Here is a 13,038-nt window from a genome sequence, read left to right as displayed (position 1 = left end):
CAGATTTTTATTTTTTTTTGCTAGTTTAATATTTTCTTCAGGTGGTAGTTTTGTTTGGTTAAATAGCTTCAATTTCTGCTACAGATTAATGGCCACTGCTAATATTCATTAATCCTTTCTCTGTTGGTTTTCATTCAGATGGTATTTAACATAGTAGCTTGGTTATTCCAAGTTGTTATCCCATATTTTAGGTGAGATTCAACTTTGTATTCTGACCCTTTTAAGTTTACATATCCACAGTGTAGCCTGTAGTAAGTGTTTAAACTCCCTTTGTTTTCAGTGGAGTTCAACTCAGCGTAGTCAATAGAACTAATATTTTTTATACTGAATTGGGCACTGACATTGGGTCAGTTGAGTAGATCTAGTCAATAAAGCGAGTAGTTGCTTTTATTGGGATTTTAAACTCCTGGGTCATATGAAGACACCTACAGAAAATATACTTTAATTTAGTTGTGTGAGTCTAGACCTGATTACTACCTTTTATCTTCCTGTGTCTGTGTGGATTTCTTTTTTTTTTCCAAATGAAACATCACTTACGTATATTGGTGTTGTAAATTATGATTCTGAAAGGTTATAAATTATATGATTTGCAAATGTGAACTTTTATATAATGAATAGAATACTTAATATGTTGTAAGAACTGTGATTTCCTTAAGAAGCGACAGTCATTAAAGGAATTAGTTTATATTTAAAAGTGGTTTACTTTGCTTTTTCCAGATGGTCCTCGACCCTCACAGAAAGAAATCATATCACTAAGGGCATTTATGCTTCTGTTTTTGAAACAACTTATATTGAAGGTAAAACAGTATATTTCAGAAGTAAAACAATGAGATCTGTTATATACATGAAATAGGACCTTTCATATTATAAATATGTAGTACTTGTCAGGTATTGTATCTGTTTCTGGTTAGGTTTAGTGTTCATGCACATACTTCTAATCACCATGGAGGTTGTAAATCCGTACAATATTTCTTATTAACCTCACCAAACTATGCCATATATATTTTATTAATGGTACTTGCAAAAACAGTATATAACAATACAGAAACTTTCAGGTATTTTGTTTGGGTTTTTGTTTCTTTTCTTTTGTGATAACAGATAGTTGCTTGATTGGTTAAATAAAAAAGGTAATGGCAGTTAAGTTAGTTATTGCTTTATCCCTTTTTTTGTTGTTGTTGTTGTTGTTCTACCATTGGTTGAAATGGTCTAGGACTCATTCTGTTACTCTGTAACAGCTGAACAGTAGTCTTTGAGGTATAATCTGCCATTTGAGACCAGACTGAAAACTGGTATTTTCTGGCCTGGCTTATTTCTTCTGGTTTCTGACTTCATACTGTTTTGAATTGGCAATGTGGTAAGGCAAAACAATGAAAAGAAAGAGAGAATTTTGTCTTTTCAGTTTAAGTAGAAAAAAATGTAGGATTATTTGACTTGGTCCAAGTTTTTCTTAAGTCAAACTTAAAGAATGTGTAAGAATGTATTTTCTCTGAATAATGCCCCTCCTATTTTGTTTGTTTGTTTGTTTTAGGATCGAGGAGTGAAAGAAGATGAACTGCAGAGCATATTAAATTACTTATTAACAATGCATGAGGTACATTTTTGTAATTGCCTGTCTTTTACTGTAACTAACTATACCAGCTCTATGGGAAGCCTGCTGTTGAGGTTAGTTTGTAGAATAACATTGATGCTTGTCATACAGGATGAAAATATTCATGATGTGCTGCAGCTGCTAGTGGCACTAATGTCCGAACATCCAGCATCCATGATACCTGCCTTTGATCAGAGAAATGGGATACGGTAAGAAGTGAAGTGAGAAAATATCTTAAAAGTAGTTCCAGTATCATCACTTTCCAGATTGCTTTTTTCACATAAATATCACAGTTGCTGATCTTTCAAACTACAATTTTATTAATTTAGGCTATTTGTTTGTTTGTTTGTTTTTTCAAAAACAGAGTGGGTTTGATAGCTTGGAGGAAAAAAATTTCCACTTAGGATTATTATTATTATGATATTTGAAGGTAAATGTACTGTTGTACTTACTTCTCAATCTCAAATAGAATATGTAGTTAACAAGATGTATCAAAAAGCCAAGTATCTATCTCAGAATAATTTTGAATAGTCCATCTTCAGATGTTTAATGTAATCTGGAGGGAAGAAGAGGAAAACAAGAGAAACCATGTGCTAACCTCTCAAATTCTCTCTGAAAAGAGCAAAAAACTATCTGTGGAATTGATATGTTAAGCTGACAGTAAAACTAATAACTGTTAATTGCCAGGAAGGCAGTGTTGTTTTTTTCTTATGCCTAATTCTTTTTTTTTCAGACATGAATAATTTTCATGTTAATAATTTAATATTTAATATAGAATTTTATTTTGTGATGTTCTGAAAATACTTGGGAAAATACAAGGGGCTTGCAAAATAGGGTGAAAATAACCTACCTGATAAATTCAAGCTCCTTTCTGCCAAAATACTAAGATCTTCACAGAAATACTTGTACTTAAAACTGAATGACAATGCTAGTTTAAGGAAAGACTCGTTGTACTCAGGGTTAGGACTTTGTTTTCTGTTTATAATTGTCTATATTCCAACTAAATTCTATTCTTGACACCTTTCAAATAAGGGTCAGACTGACTGAGAGGATTTAAGACATCTTTATGTAACATTTGTGGCACCAGTGTTAAAACTGCTTGATGATGCAGTCTGTGTGTTCAAAAGTCTGTGTCAAAAAAGTGGATAGAATGCACAGTACTGCAACATTTAAGTATTCAAAAAAAAATGTCTTACATAGAATTAGGGGTTCATCTGCTTAGGTTATCAGAGGACAAAAGCCTCAGATGTTGTTTAGTAATGCATCATTCTTTTCAAAAAAGAGAGATATTGTCTGCTGAAGTGCTCCTTAGTGAAGAAAGACTAAAAAGAATGGCTAAAAGCTGAAGCTCAGCTGATTCAAATGGGAAACTAAAATATAAATTTCAAAATTTGTTGAAGAATAGTCCAGGAAAGAGCAATGTTTTCTGTCTCTTGGTGCCTTCAAATCAAGGGTGATTACTTTTGTGAAAGACTGTAGAGTTTGTGCTTAAGCCAATCATATTAATTAAATAAGGAATAAAGTAAATTAGTTAAATGTTGAGGCCTTTTTTTATCCAAGATTTAAAAAAAGATGGTGTTGGGGTTTTTTTACTTCAGATTTGATGCAATGAGGATACAGCTTCATAGGCATGTGTATATGGGGTTTTGTGTAACATACTGCCATATTTTACTTTTAACATATGAGACTTCAGTATAAACATCCTGTGGTGAAATGCAGGTACCCTGTCCTGTGTAGAAAGGATACTGAGTAGGGTTTTCCAAAATGAAAAGTTTTTCAGTAGCATCGAGGTACTCCAGGAAACTCCAGGATGTGACCTTATGTGCTCCAGTCTGCTTCCTTCGTCTTAAGCTACATCTGCTCAGACTGTCTTTGATTGCTCCAAGGTAGCTTTCTGTTAAAAAACATTGAACTGAACCAAAAGACATCATTTCTGTTACCTAAAGAATTCACAATCAAGTTCTTATGCTGTGCTTGGTGCTTTTAGTATACCATTCCATTTTGTGTAGCTTACTATTTCTGTAGTTTTATTTATTAAGAAATATCATAGTTCAGTGAAATACAATTGCTATATGTGGTATTTAGTTATAAACTGAAAAACTTGTTGAATTTATTTTTCTTTTTTAGAGTAATTTATAAGTTGTTGGCTTCCAAAAGTGAGAGTATATGGGTGCAAGCTTTGAAGGTCCTTGGATATTTTCTTAAACACTTGGGTCATAAGTAAGTGTAGTTTTTAAATTTTTATAGTGATGTACTTAAGTTCACAATTCTTCCCTTGTTTTTCATTATTACTGTATATTCTTTGACAGTCTTCAGAAATTACTTAAAATAAAATTGTTAGCTTTTCTGGTCAATAATTTGCACACAGAGATAGCTTTATATATTGGGTTAAGATTAATTTTCCAGTTAACTTGTTACCACTGTGATGTTTGAAAAGATAGAGTGATTGTCTGCCAAATATATGATATTCTGAAATTCAAGTCTTTAAACGATTGAAAAACATTTTCCAAAACTACATATTATAAATGATTATTGCATGTTCATCTAAGGATAACAGGAAACATATGAGTATAATCAAAAATGCGTTGCCAGAATTTTCAGTGTCATGGCAATAAAAGTTTCAGAGCAGTACTTTTAAAAATAGCTTTGAAATGATGGGAAAAAAGAAATAGAAGAATATGTTATTCACACGGGAAAGTTTCAGAAAAGCAAACAGACTAAGTAAACGGTTATAAAAAAAAGAGGTAAGGACATATCTGTGGGCAAGAAATATTCACATTGTAAAATAACTGGTTTCGTGAAATAGATGTACTTAGTCTCATCTTCCATATTCTGTGTTAAGAAAGAATTAAGAAGCATGCAGTGCTCTGTAACCTACTGCTGCTCACTTTTCCCCTTCTGCATATGGTATTCAGCTTCCTGCTGGGGTTAACCCAAAATGATATTCCAGTGGGAGACTGTGCAGTATAAAAATTAGCCATGTCCTTCACAAGAGGCTTCATCATGTAAAACCTCCTTAGAAGAGAAAGGAGCTAGGAATGCAGCCAGAGTGCGGTATTGCTAGACATGCTTTTCTCAGTAAGATCAATAAAGTATGACTGTATAATTGAGAGACAGTTAGCTGAGAATATGCTCCCAAATGGGATTTTTCTTTGGGGATCCAGAAAGCCTAATAGTATTCTGGGAATTAATAAAGCAAATTGATAGTCCACTCAAGAATCTCCAAGGGCGCTGAAAATCATTCACATTGATAGGAGTTGGATTAAGTAAAATACGCCAGATGAACGTTCAACTTGTGCAAAAGCCTGATTGTGTCCAAATATATACATTTGTTTAAAATACTTCTTATTTATCTGGTAAATCAAGTAGCAAACTCTGTCAGTGGAACATTACAGAAAAAAAATATGAGATTTTTGAGAATCTGAAATTTCATTTTTCAGTCCTTCCTTAGCATCTACTTGTAATTATGGATAGATCAGTGTAGTTTCCATTGTTGAGTGAAAGTAAATAGCACAAAATTAACTTCATTTTTCATGTAATTGAAGTAATTGAAATCCACCTGAATAGTCTGTGTAACTTTCAAAGTTTTTTTTAAAAATTTTCAGACCTCTGAACATCTGTAAATATCCACATTTTATGTAGATTTCAGCATGTACAAATGCACACACACACACACCCCATTTTCATATCTTACACCTAGTGTTTGTGAAGTTTGCCTAATTGTGCACGTACATATGTGTGCATATGCATGATTTGATAAAACTGTAGTCAACAACAGGAAATTCTAAGGCATTGTGAAATTATAAACTACATAAAATTATACAGCACTTACATTTCTGTTTCACAGTACAGGAGACAGGAATTGTATTTTAATACACTAAAGCAGAATTGCTTAAAGAGATGTTATAATGTGATTTATGAAATCTGAACCAATGCAATATTTATGTAGGTACAAAACCAATTACCATTGCTGTAGTTCATATATATTCATCGCAGAATAAACTATAGAGTGGAGGTAATTGATTCTTAGAAGTGACCAGTAATGTGTTAGGTGAGAGCCTGAATAACTTAATTGATTTTCCTTTGTGATATGTGATGATAGACTACTTTGTCTAACCTTAATAGATGGCAAAATCCTTTTTTTTCGTGCTATGCCATCTCTGATTCTTTCTACAGCACCACTGAAATCATCTGTTATTTGCTTTTGCGTTTTATCTGCATATTTAAACCTTCCAATGGATTTTCACTTCCATGTGCTACATCATAGCTCATAAGGTTGCTGTTTCTTTTTTTCTCATAAGTAACTCACAAAACTCTCTTCTGTGCACAGAAGAGTACACACTGTTGTAAGTTGTTGTGGCTCTCTTTTGTGGTTATTTGAAAATTATAATACAATGTATGAATTTCAAAAGTTTTTGAATGAATCTATGTAATTTAAACCTGTGTTATTATAATCAGTAATCGTGAAAAGGGAGTTTCTTAGCTTCTGAGTGCATAAAATTTTACAGAAATTTTGCTGTACTTTTTGTTATTTCATGTTTTTCTGCTGCTTTAATATAGATTATTAATTATTTTGAATATTATTTCATATTCATTACAGTGGTAGATAATTTTAATTATGCAGTTTAGAAGTCCTCTATATATTTATAATGTTATATCCAGTTTTGAAAGAGTAGTGGTTTAGGACAGATGGAGTTCACTGATGAGAGCTGCTTTCTCTGCTTTTAAAGATTTGAGTAGTATTTGATCCTAGCTGTAAAAATCACTTCAGTCACTTGGAATGTCATAACTTTTTCAGGATTTTATTTCTTTTGCATTGGAACTTATGTTATTCCAGGATTTAATTATTTTGGCTACACAAGGAAATGCTGTATAAAGTGAATGGCAGTACTGATAAATTCATATGTGTTAGTATGTATGTTGGAAGATCTGATGTTGGATTGTCCTCTAAGTCTTTGAGAGAGCAACAAAAAATGTGTTCTGCAGTGATCACATTTTAGCTAGCCTATGAACATCTTGAACCCTTTCAGCTTGACAGTAAGATAGAAATGGATTCCTTTGTCTTTTTCCACTGTAAACGTCATGGAGGGTGACAATTATGCATCATTTCTTTTATACAAAAACCCAACCCAAATATAACATTGTGTTCTGAGAACCTCTGTGTATTCCTACAATTGCATTCATATTGGGAAGGATCTTAAATGGTTTTTATTTCATAATATTTATAGAATAACATTTGAGAACTTTTTAGTACATCAAAATAAATGGCTTTAGGTTTTTTGCATTTACTTAAAATGTTCAACATGCTTGGTGTTTTCCTGATGTTTTTATTTTCTCTTCCAGGCGAAAGGTTGAAATCATGCATACTCACAGTCTTTTCACACTTCTTGGAGAAAGGTTGATGCTACACACAAATACAGTGACCGTTACAACATATAATACACTTTATGAGGTACAAATTATTAAACATGGAGATTGTTATCTCTATTGAAAAAAATTATTAATTAGTTATATTGTTGTGACTCTGTGTTTTACAATATCCTGATTCTCATGTCTTTTGAGAAAATTTTAGATACACATTTTAAGTATAAAACTTTCTACTTACAGTATTACAAAGGGTGATGGAAGAGATCCTGCTGCTGAAGATGTTTATCACTGTACACACACACACACACAAAAAGTTACTGCAGACCTCCAGTTGCTATTACTCCTCAATTGTTTGGAGGACTCTGTTTCCATTACAATGAAAAGTGCTGGAGGCAAAGGGATGCCTTCTTTTCCCTTTTTCTTTTTCCTTTTCCTTACCATTTCTTTCAAGTTTACAAAAGTTTGAAAAGTCCTTTTTCTTTTTTGACTACTAATGTTGATAGTATGCCAAAATTATAACTGAACACAGCCACTTTCATGTAACAGATACTGCTTGAGGTGAGTGAATATGACCTCGAAGCATTCAACTGTTCTATCAGGCACTTGCAGAAACTTCAGTTTTGATAAGCAATTTTGTTAAAGCAAAGTATTGTCAACATCAAGTTGGTTGAAACCCATATCCTTATGCCTGCAAATGCATAAAGATCATGTCCAATCTCCAATTATTTTTAAAATGGTGACTTAGAATTGAATCTTTTGCAATTTCTGAGGATCTTATGCACTAGGAAGATTATTATTATTTTAATTTTTTTAAAACATGAGTAGGTGTAATGGCTGGATACTCAGGACTGGTTCCAGGAAAGACATGGAAGACTAAAAGAGTGGTTGGTATTTAGGGTTCTTGGTCTGAGTGATGTAGAAAATGTTTTCCTATGATTATGGAAACCTAAACATCACCTATTTGCCCATGATTTACTCGGATATCAAGGTCTTTTTTATTGTACATATCTAAGCTTACCCTGTGTGGTTTGACCGCTTGGGTCTCGTAGTCCAGACATCCATGCATGCAGATTTCTGAGAGCTTCTGTGATTGGTATTCTCAGAAAATACGTAAATAACAAAATTAAAGTCCTCATGGACTCCACAGACATTTACATTTGAAAAAATAGCCAGCAGAGGAGAAAAAGGAGTTAAGTGCTGTAAGTACAAAGGATTTGCCAAGGAACTGATGTAGATATTTTCCATGGTCTCTCATACAAAGCAAAGGCGTATTTGTATTCTATTTTAAATACCGATATGTAAAGTCCCAATCAAAGGTACTGTGCTTACAACTGACATTAATTTGGTTATTGATTAACGAATGAGCTACAGTTCTACTTTAAAATATATAAGAATTACTAGTGAAATGATTCTATTTTGAAATACATTTGCTTGAATGTACTTATTGAGAATCCTGTGTGAATACCCTCAAATCTTTAGCTTGTTCTTAAAAATAAAGTTGCATACACAGAATGAGAGACAGGTATGCCAATGCAAAAAGTTTGTGGTGTTGCTTCAGTACAGATTAATTAGTTTGTCAGGTACAATTCATGAATCAGAAGAATGATCTGTCTTGCTCATTATGTGAAGCCCCAGGATTATTCCTACGGAATGCTGTCTGTGACTCTTCCTCTTTCCTAGCTGGAGAAAACCAAACGCGCTTTTAAGGATTACTGGGGTTTGTTATGGTTGGAATTTATGAAAATATCTTTTGATGTACAATGCTAATGAAATAATTTTTGATCTGTGAATGTATAACACTATGAGGAATGTGAATGAAATATGTTTATAACACCATTATTGGGTATTTAGTCAGCTAACTAAAAAGTTAGTTAATGAGTCCCTGTTCAAACATGAAAGTCTTGTTCCTTGCACAGAGGAATTGCTTGTTTCCATTCTTCAAAACTAAAAATATTTTACCAAAATGTTTTGTATGAAGTTAGAGTGGGGCCATGGTAAATATTCTTAACAATTAAAAATGAACAATGACATGCTGTAGCATTTAATTAAAAATGGTAAAAGGAACTTAATGTTCTGTTTTAGATTTTGACAGAGCAAGTATGCACTCAAGTTGTTCATAAACCACATCCAGAGCCAGATTCTACAGTGAAAATTCAGAATCCAAGTAAGGACCCATGTTATGTTTGTATGATAAATGTATTGCCTAGAGGTTGTGGGATTTTTTGAAAGTATGATTCAGAAAGCGAGAACAATTCATTAGTGTATCTCTAATACATACGGGTTTCAGTTACTACTTACATTAGTTGCTGTCAGCAAGGTGGTTTTTTTTTTAATGCTGTTGAAATGTGTTACATAACTAATTTATTCTTTCAAAGTGATTCTTAAGGTGGTGGCAACACTGTTAAAAAACTCCACACCAAGTGCAGAGCTGATGGAAGTTCGACGTTTGTTCTTATCTGATATGATCAAACTTTTTAGCAATAGCCGTGAAAACAGAAGGTATGTCACTACAAATAGTATTTTCTCATCCTTGCTTTGTGTATAATAGCAGTCTGTTATACTCTTTGTAGAGTTTTATACTGTATATTAAATGGAATATATAAAAAAAAATGTCATGTAATAGGTTTGAGGTAATTTTTCTTCATTCAGCAACTAATACTGGATTCTTCTGTTTAGAACATACTTCAATTTTTTATCCATCCTGAAGTACTTTTCTTTCTACCATTGGTTTGATGTTCAGAGATGTCCCTCCCATTTTACCCATCATAATATTAAAATAAAGAAGCTTTGTCTGGATATATTTTGACCTAATTATTTCACTTTAGATGTTTACTTCAGTGTTCAGTGTGGCAGGACTGGATGTTTTCTCTGGGATACATTAACCCTAAGAACTCTGAAGAGCAGAAGATCACAGAGATGGTTTACAACATTTTCCGTATTCTCTTGTATCATGCAATAAAATATGAATGGGGAGGCTGGAGAGTGTGGGTGGATACTCTTTCTATAGCTCATTCCAAGGTAAGAAATGGCTCGTGTATGTTTTTTTAATACTGGTAACTCCTCCAAAGGGACTAGCAAGCTAGTAAAATAAGCTGTAAAGTGATTTAGTGCCATCTGGTGGCTGTCTCCATACATGTCAAGGTGTCACTTTTTGTTATCCTATGTCCTTTGAAGTCAAACAATTTGTAAACTGTACATAATGTGGTGTTAAGATTCTTGTTAGTTTTTGTCCAAATTAACGTAGCATATATTCATCCACGTAATCTGTACTTTTCTTTTTAAGGTCACATATGAGGCTCACAAGGAGTATCTAGCAAAAATGTATGAAGAGTATCAAAGGCAAGAGGAAGAAAACATAAAAAAGGGGAAGAAAGGGAATGTGAGCACCATCTCAGGTCTGTCCTCTCAGACAACGGGAGCAAAAGGTGGAATGGAAATTCGAGAGATAGAAGACCTTTCACAAAGTCAAAGTCCAGAAAGTGAAACAGATTACCCTGTCAGTACAGATACAAGGGACTTGCTCATGTCTACAAAGGTGTCAGATGATGTGCTTGGAAGTGCTGAGAGACCAGGAGGAGGAGTGCATGTGGAAGTTCATGACCTTTTAGTTGATATAAAAGCTGAAAAGGTAGAGGCTACTGAAGTAAAACTTGATGATATGGATTTATCACCAGAGACATTGGTAACTGGAGAAAATGGTGCACTTGTAGAAGTTGAATCTCTTCTAGACAATGTATATAGTGCTGCTGTTGAAAAACTCCAAAACAATGTCCATGGAAGTGTGGGCATTATTAAGAAGAATGAGGAAAAAGATAATGGTCCATTAATAACTCTGGCTGATGAGAAAGATGAACCTTCTACTAACAGTACCTCATTTCTCTTTGATAAAATACCTAGTCAAGAGGAGAAACTTCTACCTGAACTTTCAAGTAATCACATTTCTATTCCAAATGTGCAAGAAACCCAGATGCATCTTGGTGTAAATGACGATTTGGGATTGCTTGCGCATATGACAGGTAGTGTAGATATAACATGTACTTCAAGTATAATAGAGGACAAGGAGTTCAAGATTCACACAACTTCAGATGGAATGAGTAGCATTTCTGAGAGGGAGTTGGCTTCATCATCTAAAGGATTAGAATATGCCGAAATGACTGCTACAACTCTTGAGACAGAGTCTTCTGGAAGCAAGCCTGTACCTAGTGTTGATGCAGGAAGTATAATTTCAGATACAGAAAGATCTGATGATGGTAAGGAAGCAGGAAAGGAGATACGGAAGATCCAGACAACTACTACAACCCAGGTGTGTTTCAAGTGCTGTGGTCATGTATTTTTCCAATGTAATTGCTCTTTGTTGCTGCTGGATAAAAGAATAGTATGAGATCTGAAAGGCATTTGAGGTATATTTCTTTAATTATATGAATGGTGTCCATCCTCCAAGCCTATTTGCTTTGAAAATGCCATGATGTGTAAGGATTGTGAAGTCTTTCATATCCGTATAAAAAAATACGTCTTGTAATTGTGGATGCTTTAGTTTAAAAATCTTAGCTAAGAGAATCTTTCGTCTTTTTTCTTTAGTTCTTCTGGACACATTCACAGATACTTTTAGAATTCTGCTTTAGACTTTCTTGTTATTATGTCTTAAGATTCAAAATATCTATATTTTACTATGAAATCACACTGAAGTGGTTTTTACTCTTGCTGTACCTTTCTCAGAGTGTAGTCTTACAACACTTCAGTAGACTGTATTTCTTCCTGTACAGGAATGCTGGCATAAGCAATCTTCGTATTTGAGCCTTACACAAGAAAATGAATAGTTTAGGTATAAGAGAAGAAAAACTACAACTTGATTCCCAGACCAGAGAATTATTAATTAAAAAAGTATTTACTTTCTTCTTGGAGATCCTTTCTTGCCTAGGTCTCCCTCTGAAAAATTCTGAGAAATTACTGTTTTTGTGAGACCCATAGCATACTGAAAATGGAAGGGCCAAGCCAGAACACTACTCTGAAAGAATTGTACTCTGTATGCACAGCAAAATAATCTGAACTTTTAAAGCACACGATTAGTTTCCTCACTGGCATTGTTCAGAGACTGTAGCATGTAACCAAAGATTGTTTTTAAGGATGTTATAAGGTGAAAAAAATTACTGCCTTCAAGATTTTACTAGCTGACAGTACGTCCCGTGTGTACACCAGCATTTTTCTTCTAGGATTTTGAATTCAAGCAGACTTCCTGAAAGTATGGAAGAAGAGCCAAACAAAGACTGTCAGAAATTGCTCTGCCTGGTACCGTGTAGTGTGTACCAAATCATCAGAAGAAAGAATTTCAGAGATACACTCAAGTACACTCAAAGTACATGTCATCTGATGAAAGAACAGCGATCGGCCTGCCCTCTTTGTTCTTCAGGGAGACAATACTTTCAGAAAAACTCCAGTGAACTGATATTTTAATTTATTTATTTAAAGAATCATGGTTTCCAAAATGGATACTTTCCCCTTTAAAAAAAAAAAAATTAAAAAGATTAATCAGACCAGCGGGTTCTAATATACAGAAACAATCTCTCTTCCAATTCTTTCTTCTATGGTAAGAACCTCTGTTTTGAAGAGAAAAGCAGAGGGAGCTCTTGCATTCCCTAGAAAGGTTTTATAAGAGTTTAAGGTTCTTATACTTTTCAAAACTATGAAAATCCTCACAACATCAGTGACACACTATCAAGCATTCTTAGGGATCCTTATGTTTAAAAGTATTTGGTGTAATAAAGAGCAAGCCCTAAAAGCTCTCAATAGAAATAGTGTACTTATTACTATCAGTTAAAGAAAAAATACTTTAAGTCTTAAAATTAAGACTGTTAATGCCATGGAAACCGATAAATGGAATGAATGGAGGATAACAAGAAAAAGGAGCAGTCCATTTTTATTTTGAAACGCATTTTTTTGTTGTTTAAAGAGCAGAAGACAAAGGAAATGCTAGTGTTCAATTGCTATGTACATATATGCACCCATAAATACAGTGAATTTGTAAAGGATAATCTTACTTTGTAGTAGCTAATGTAGAAAATCCTGTTGGTGTGACTTTGGGACTT

The 13,038-nt window shown here is 33.6% G+C and overlaps 1 protein-coding gene across 6 annotated transcripts in view; it reads left to right on the top strand.

The window, feature by feature from the left end:
• NBEA (neurobeachin) overlaps window positions 1–13,038 on the top strand; it is a 506,742-nt gene that overhangs the window by 161,536 nt on the left and 332,168 nt on the right. For all 6 annotated transcript variants that reach the window (XM_040584007.1, XM_040584004.1, XM_040584003.1 and 3 more), the window contains exons 14-22: window positions 718–797; window positions 1,529–1,591; window positions 1,700–1,797; window positions 3,716–3,808; window positions 6,932–7,040; window positions 9,038–9,119; window positions 9,331–9,454; window positions 9,781–9,973; window positions 10,239–11,258. In XM_040584007.1, coding sequence (XP_040439941.1) covers window positions 718–797; window positions 1,529–1,591; window positions 1,700–1,797; window positions 3,716–3,808; window positions 6,932–7,040; window positions 9,038–9,119; window positions 9,331–9,454; window positions 9,781–9,973; window positions 10,239–11,258 — 1,862 coding nt within the window. The remainder of the gene's footprint in view (window positions 1–717; window positions 798–1,528; window positions 1,592–1,699; window positions 1,798–3,715; window positions 3,809–6,931; window positions 7,041–9,037; window positions 9,120–9,330; window positions 9,455–9,780; window positions 9,974–10,238; window positions 11,259–13,038) is intronic.

This window comes from Falco naumanni, chromosome 2 (assembly GCF_017639655.2).
Source record: "Falco naumanni isolate bFalNau1 chromosome 2, bFalNau1.pat, whole genome shotgun sequence".
In the NCBI taxonomy this organism is placed as follows: domain Eukaryota; kingdom Metazoa; phylum Chordata; class Aves; order Falconiformes; family Falconidae; genus Falco; species Falco naumanni.
Note: the sequence above shows the minus strand (reverse complement) of the source record. Positions and strands in the feature narration are given on the sequence as shown.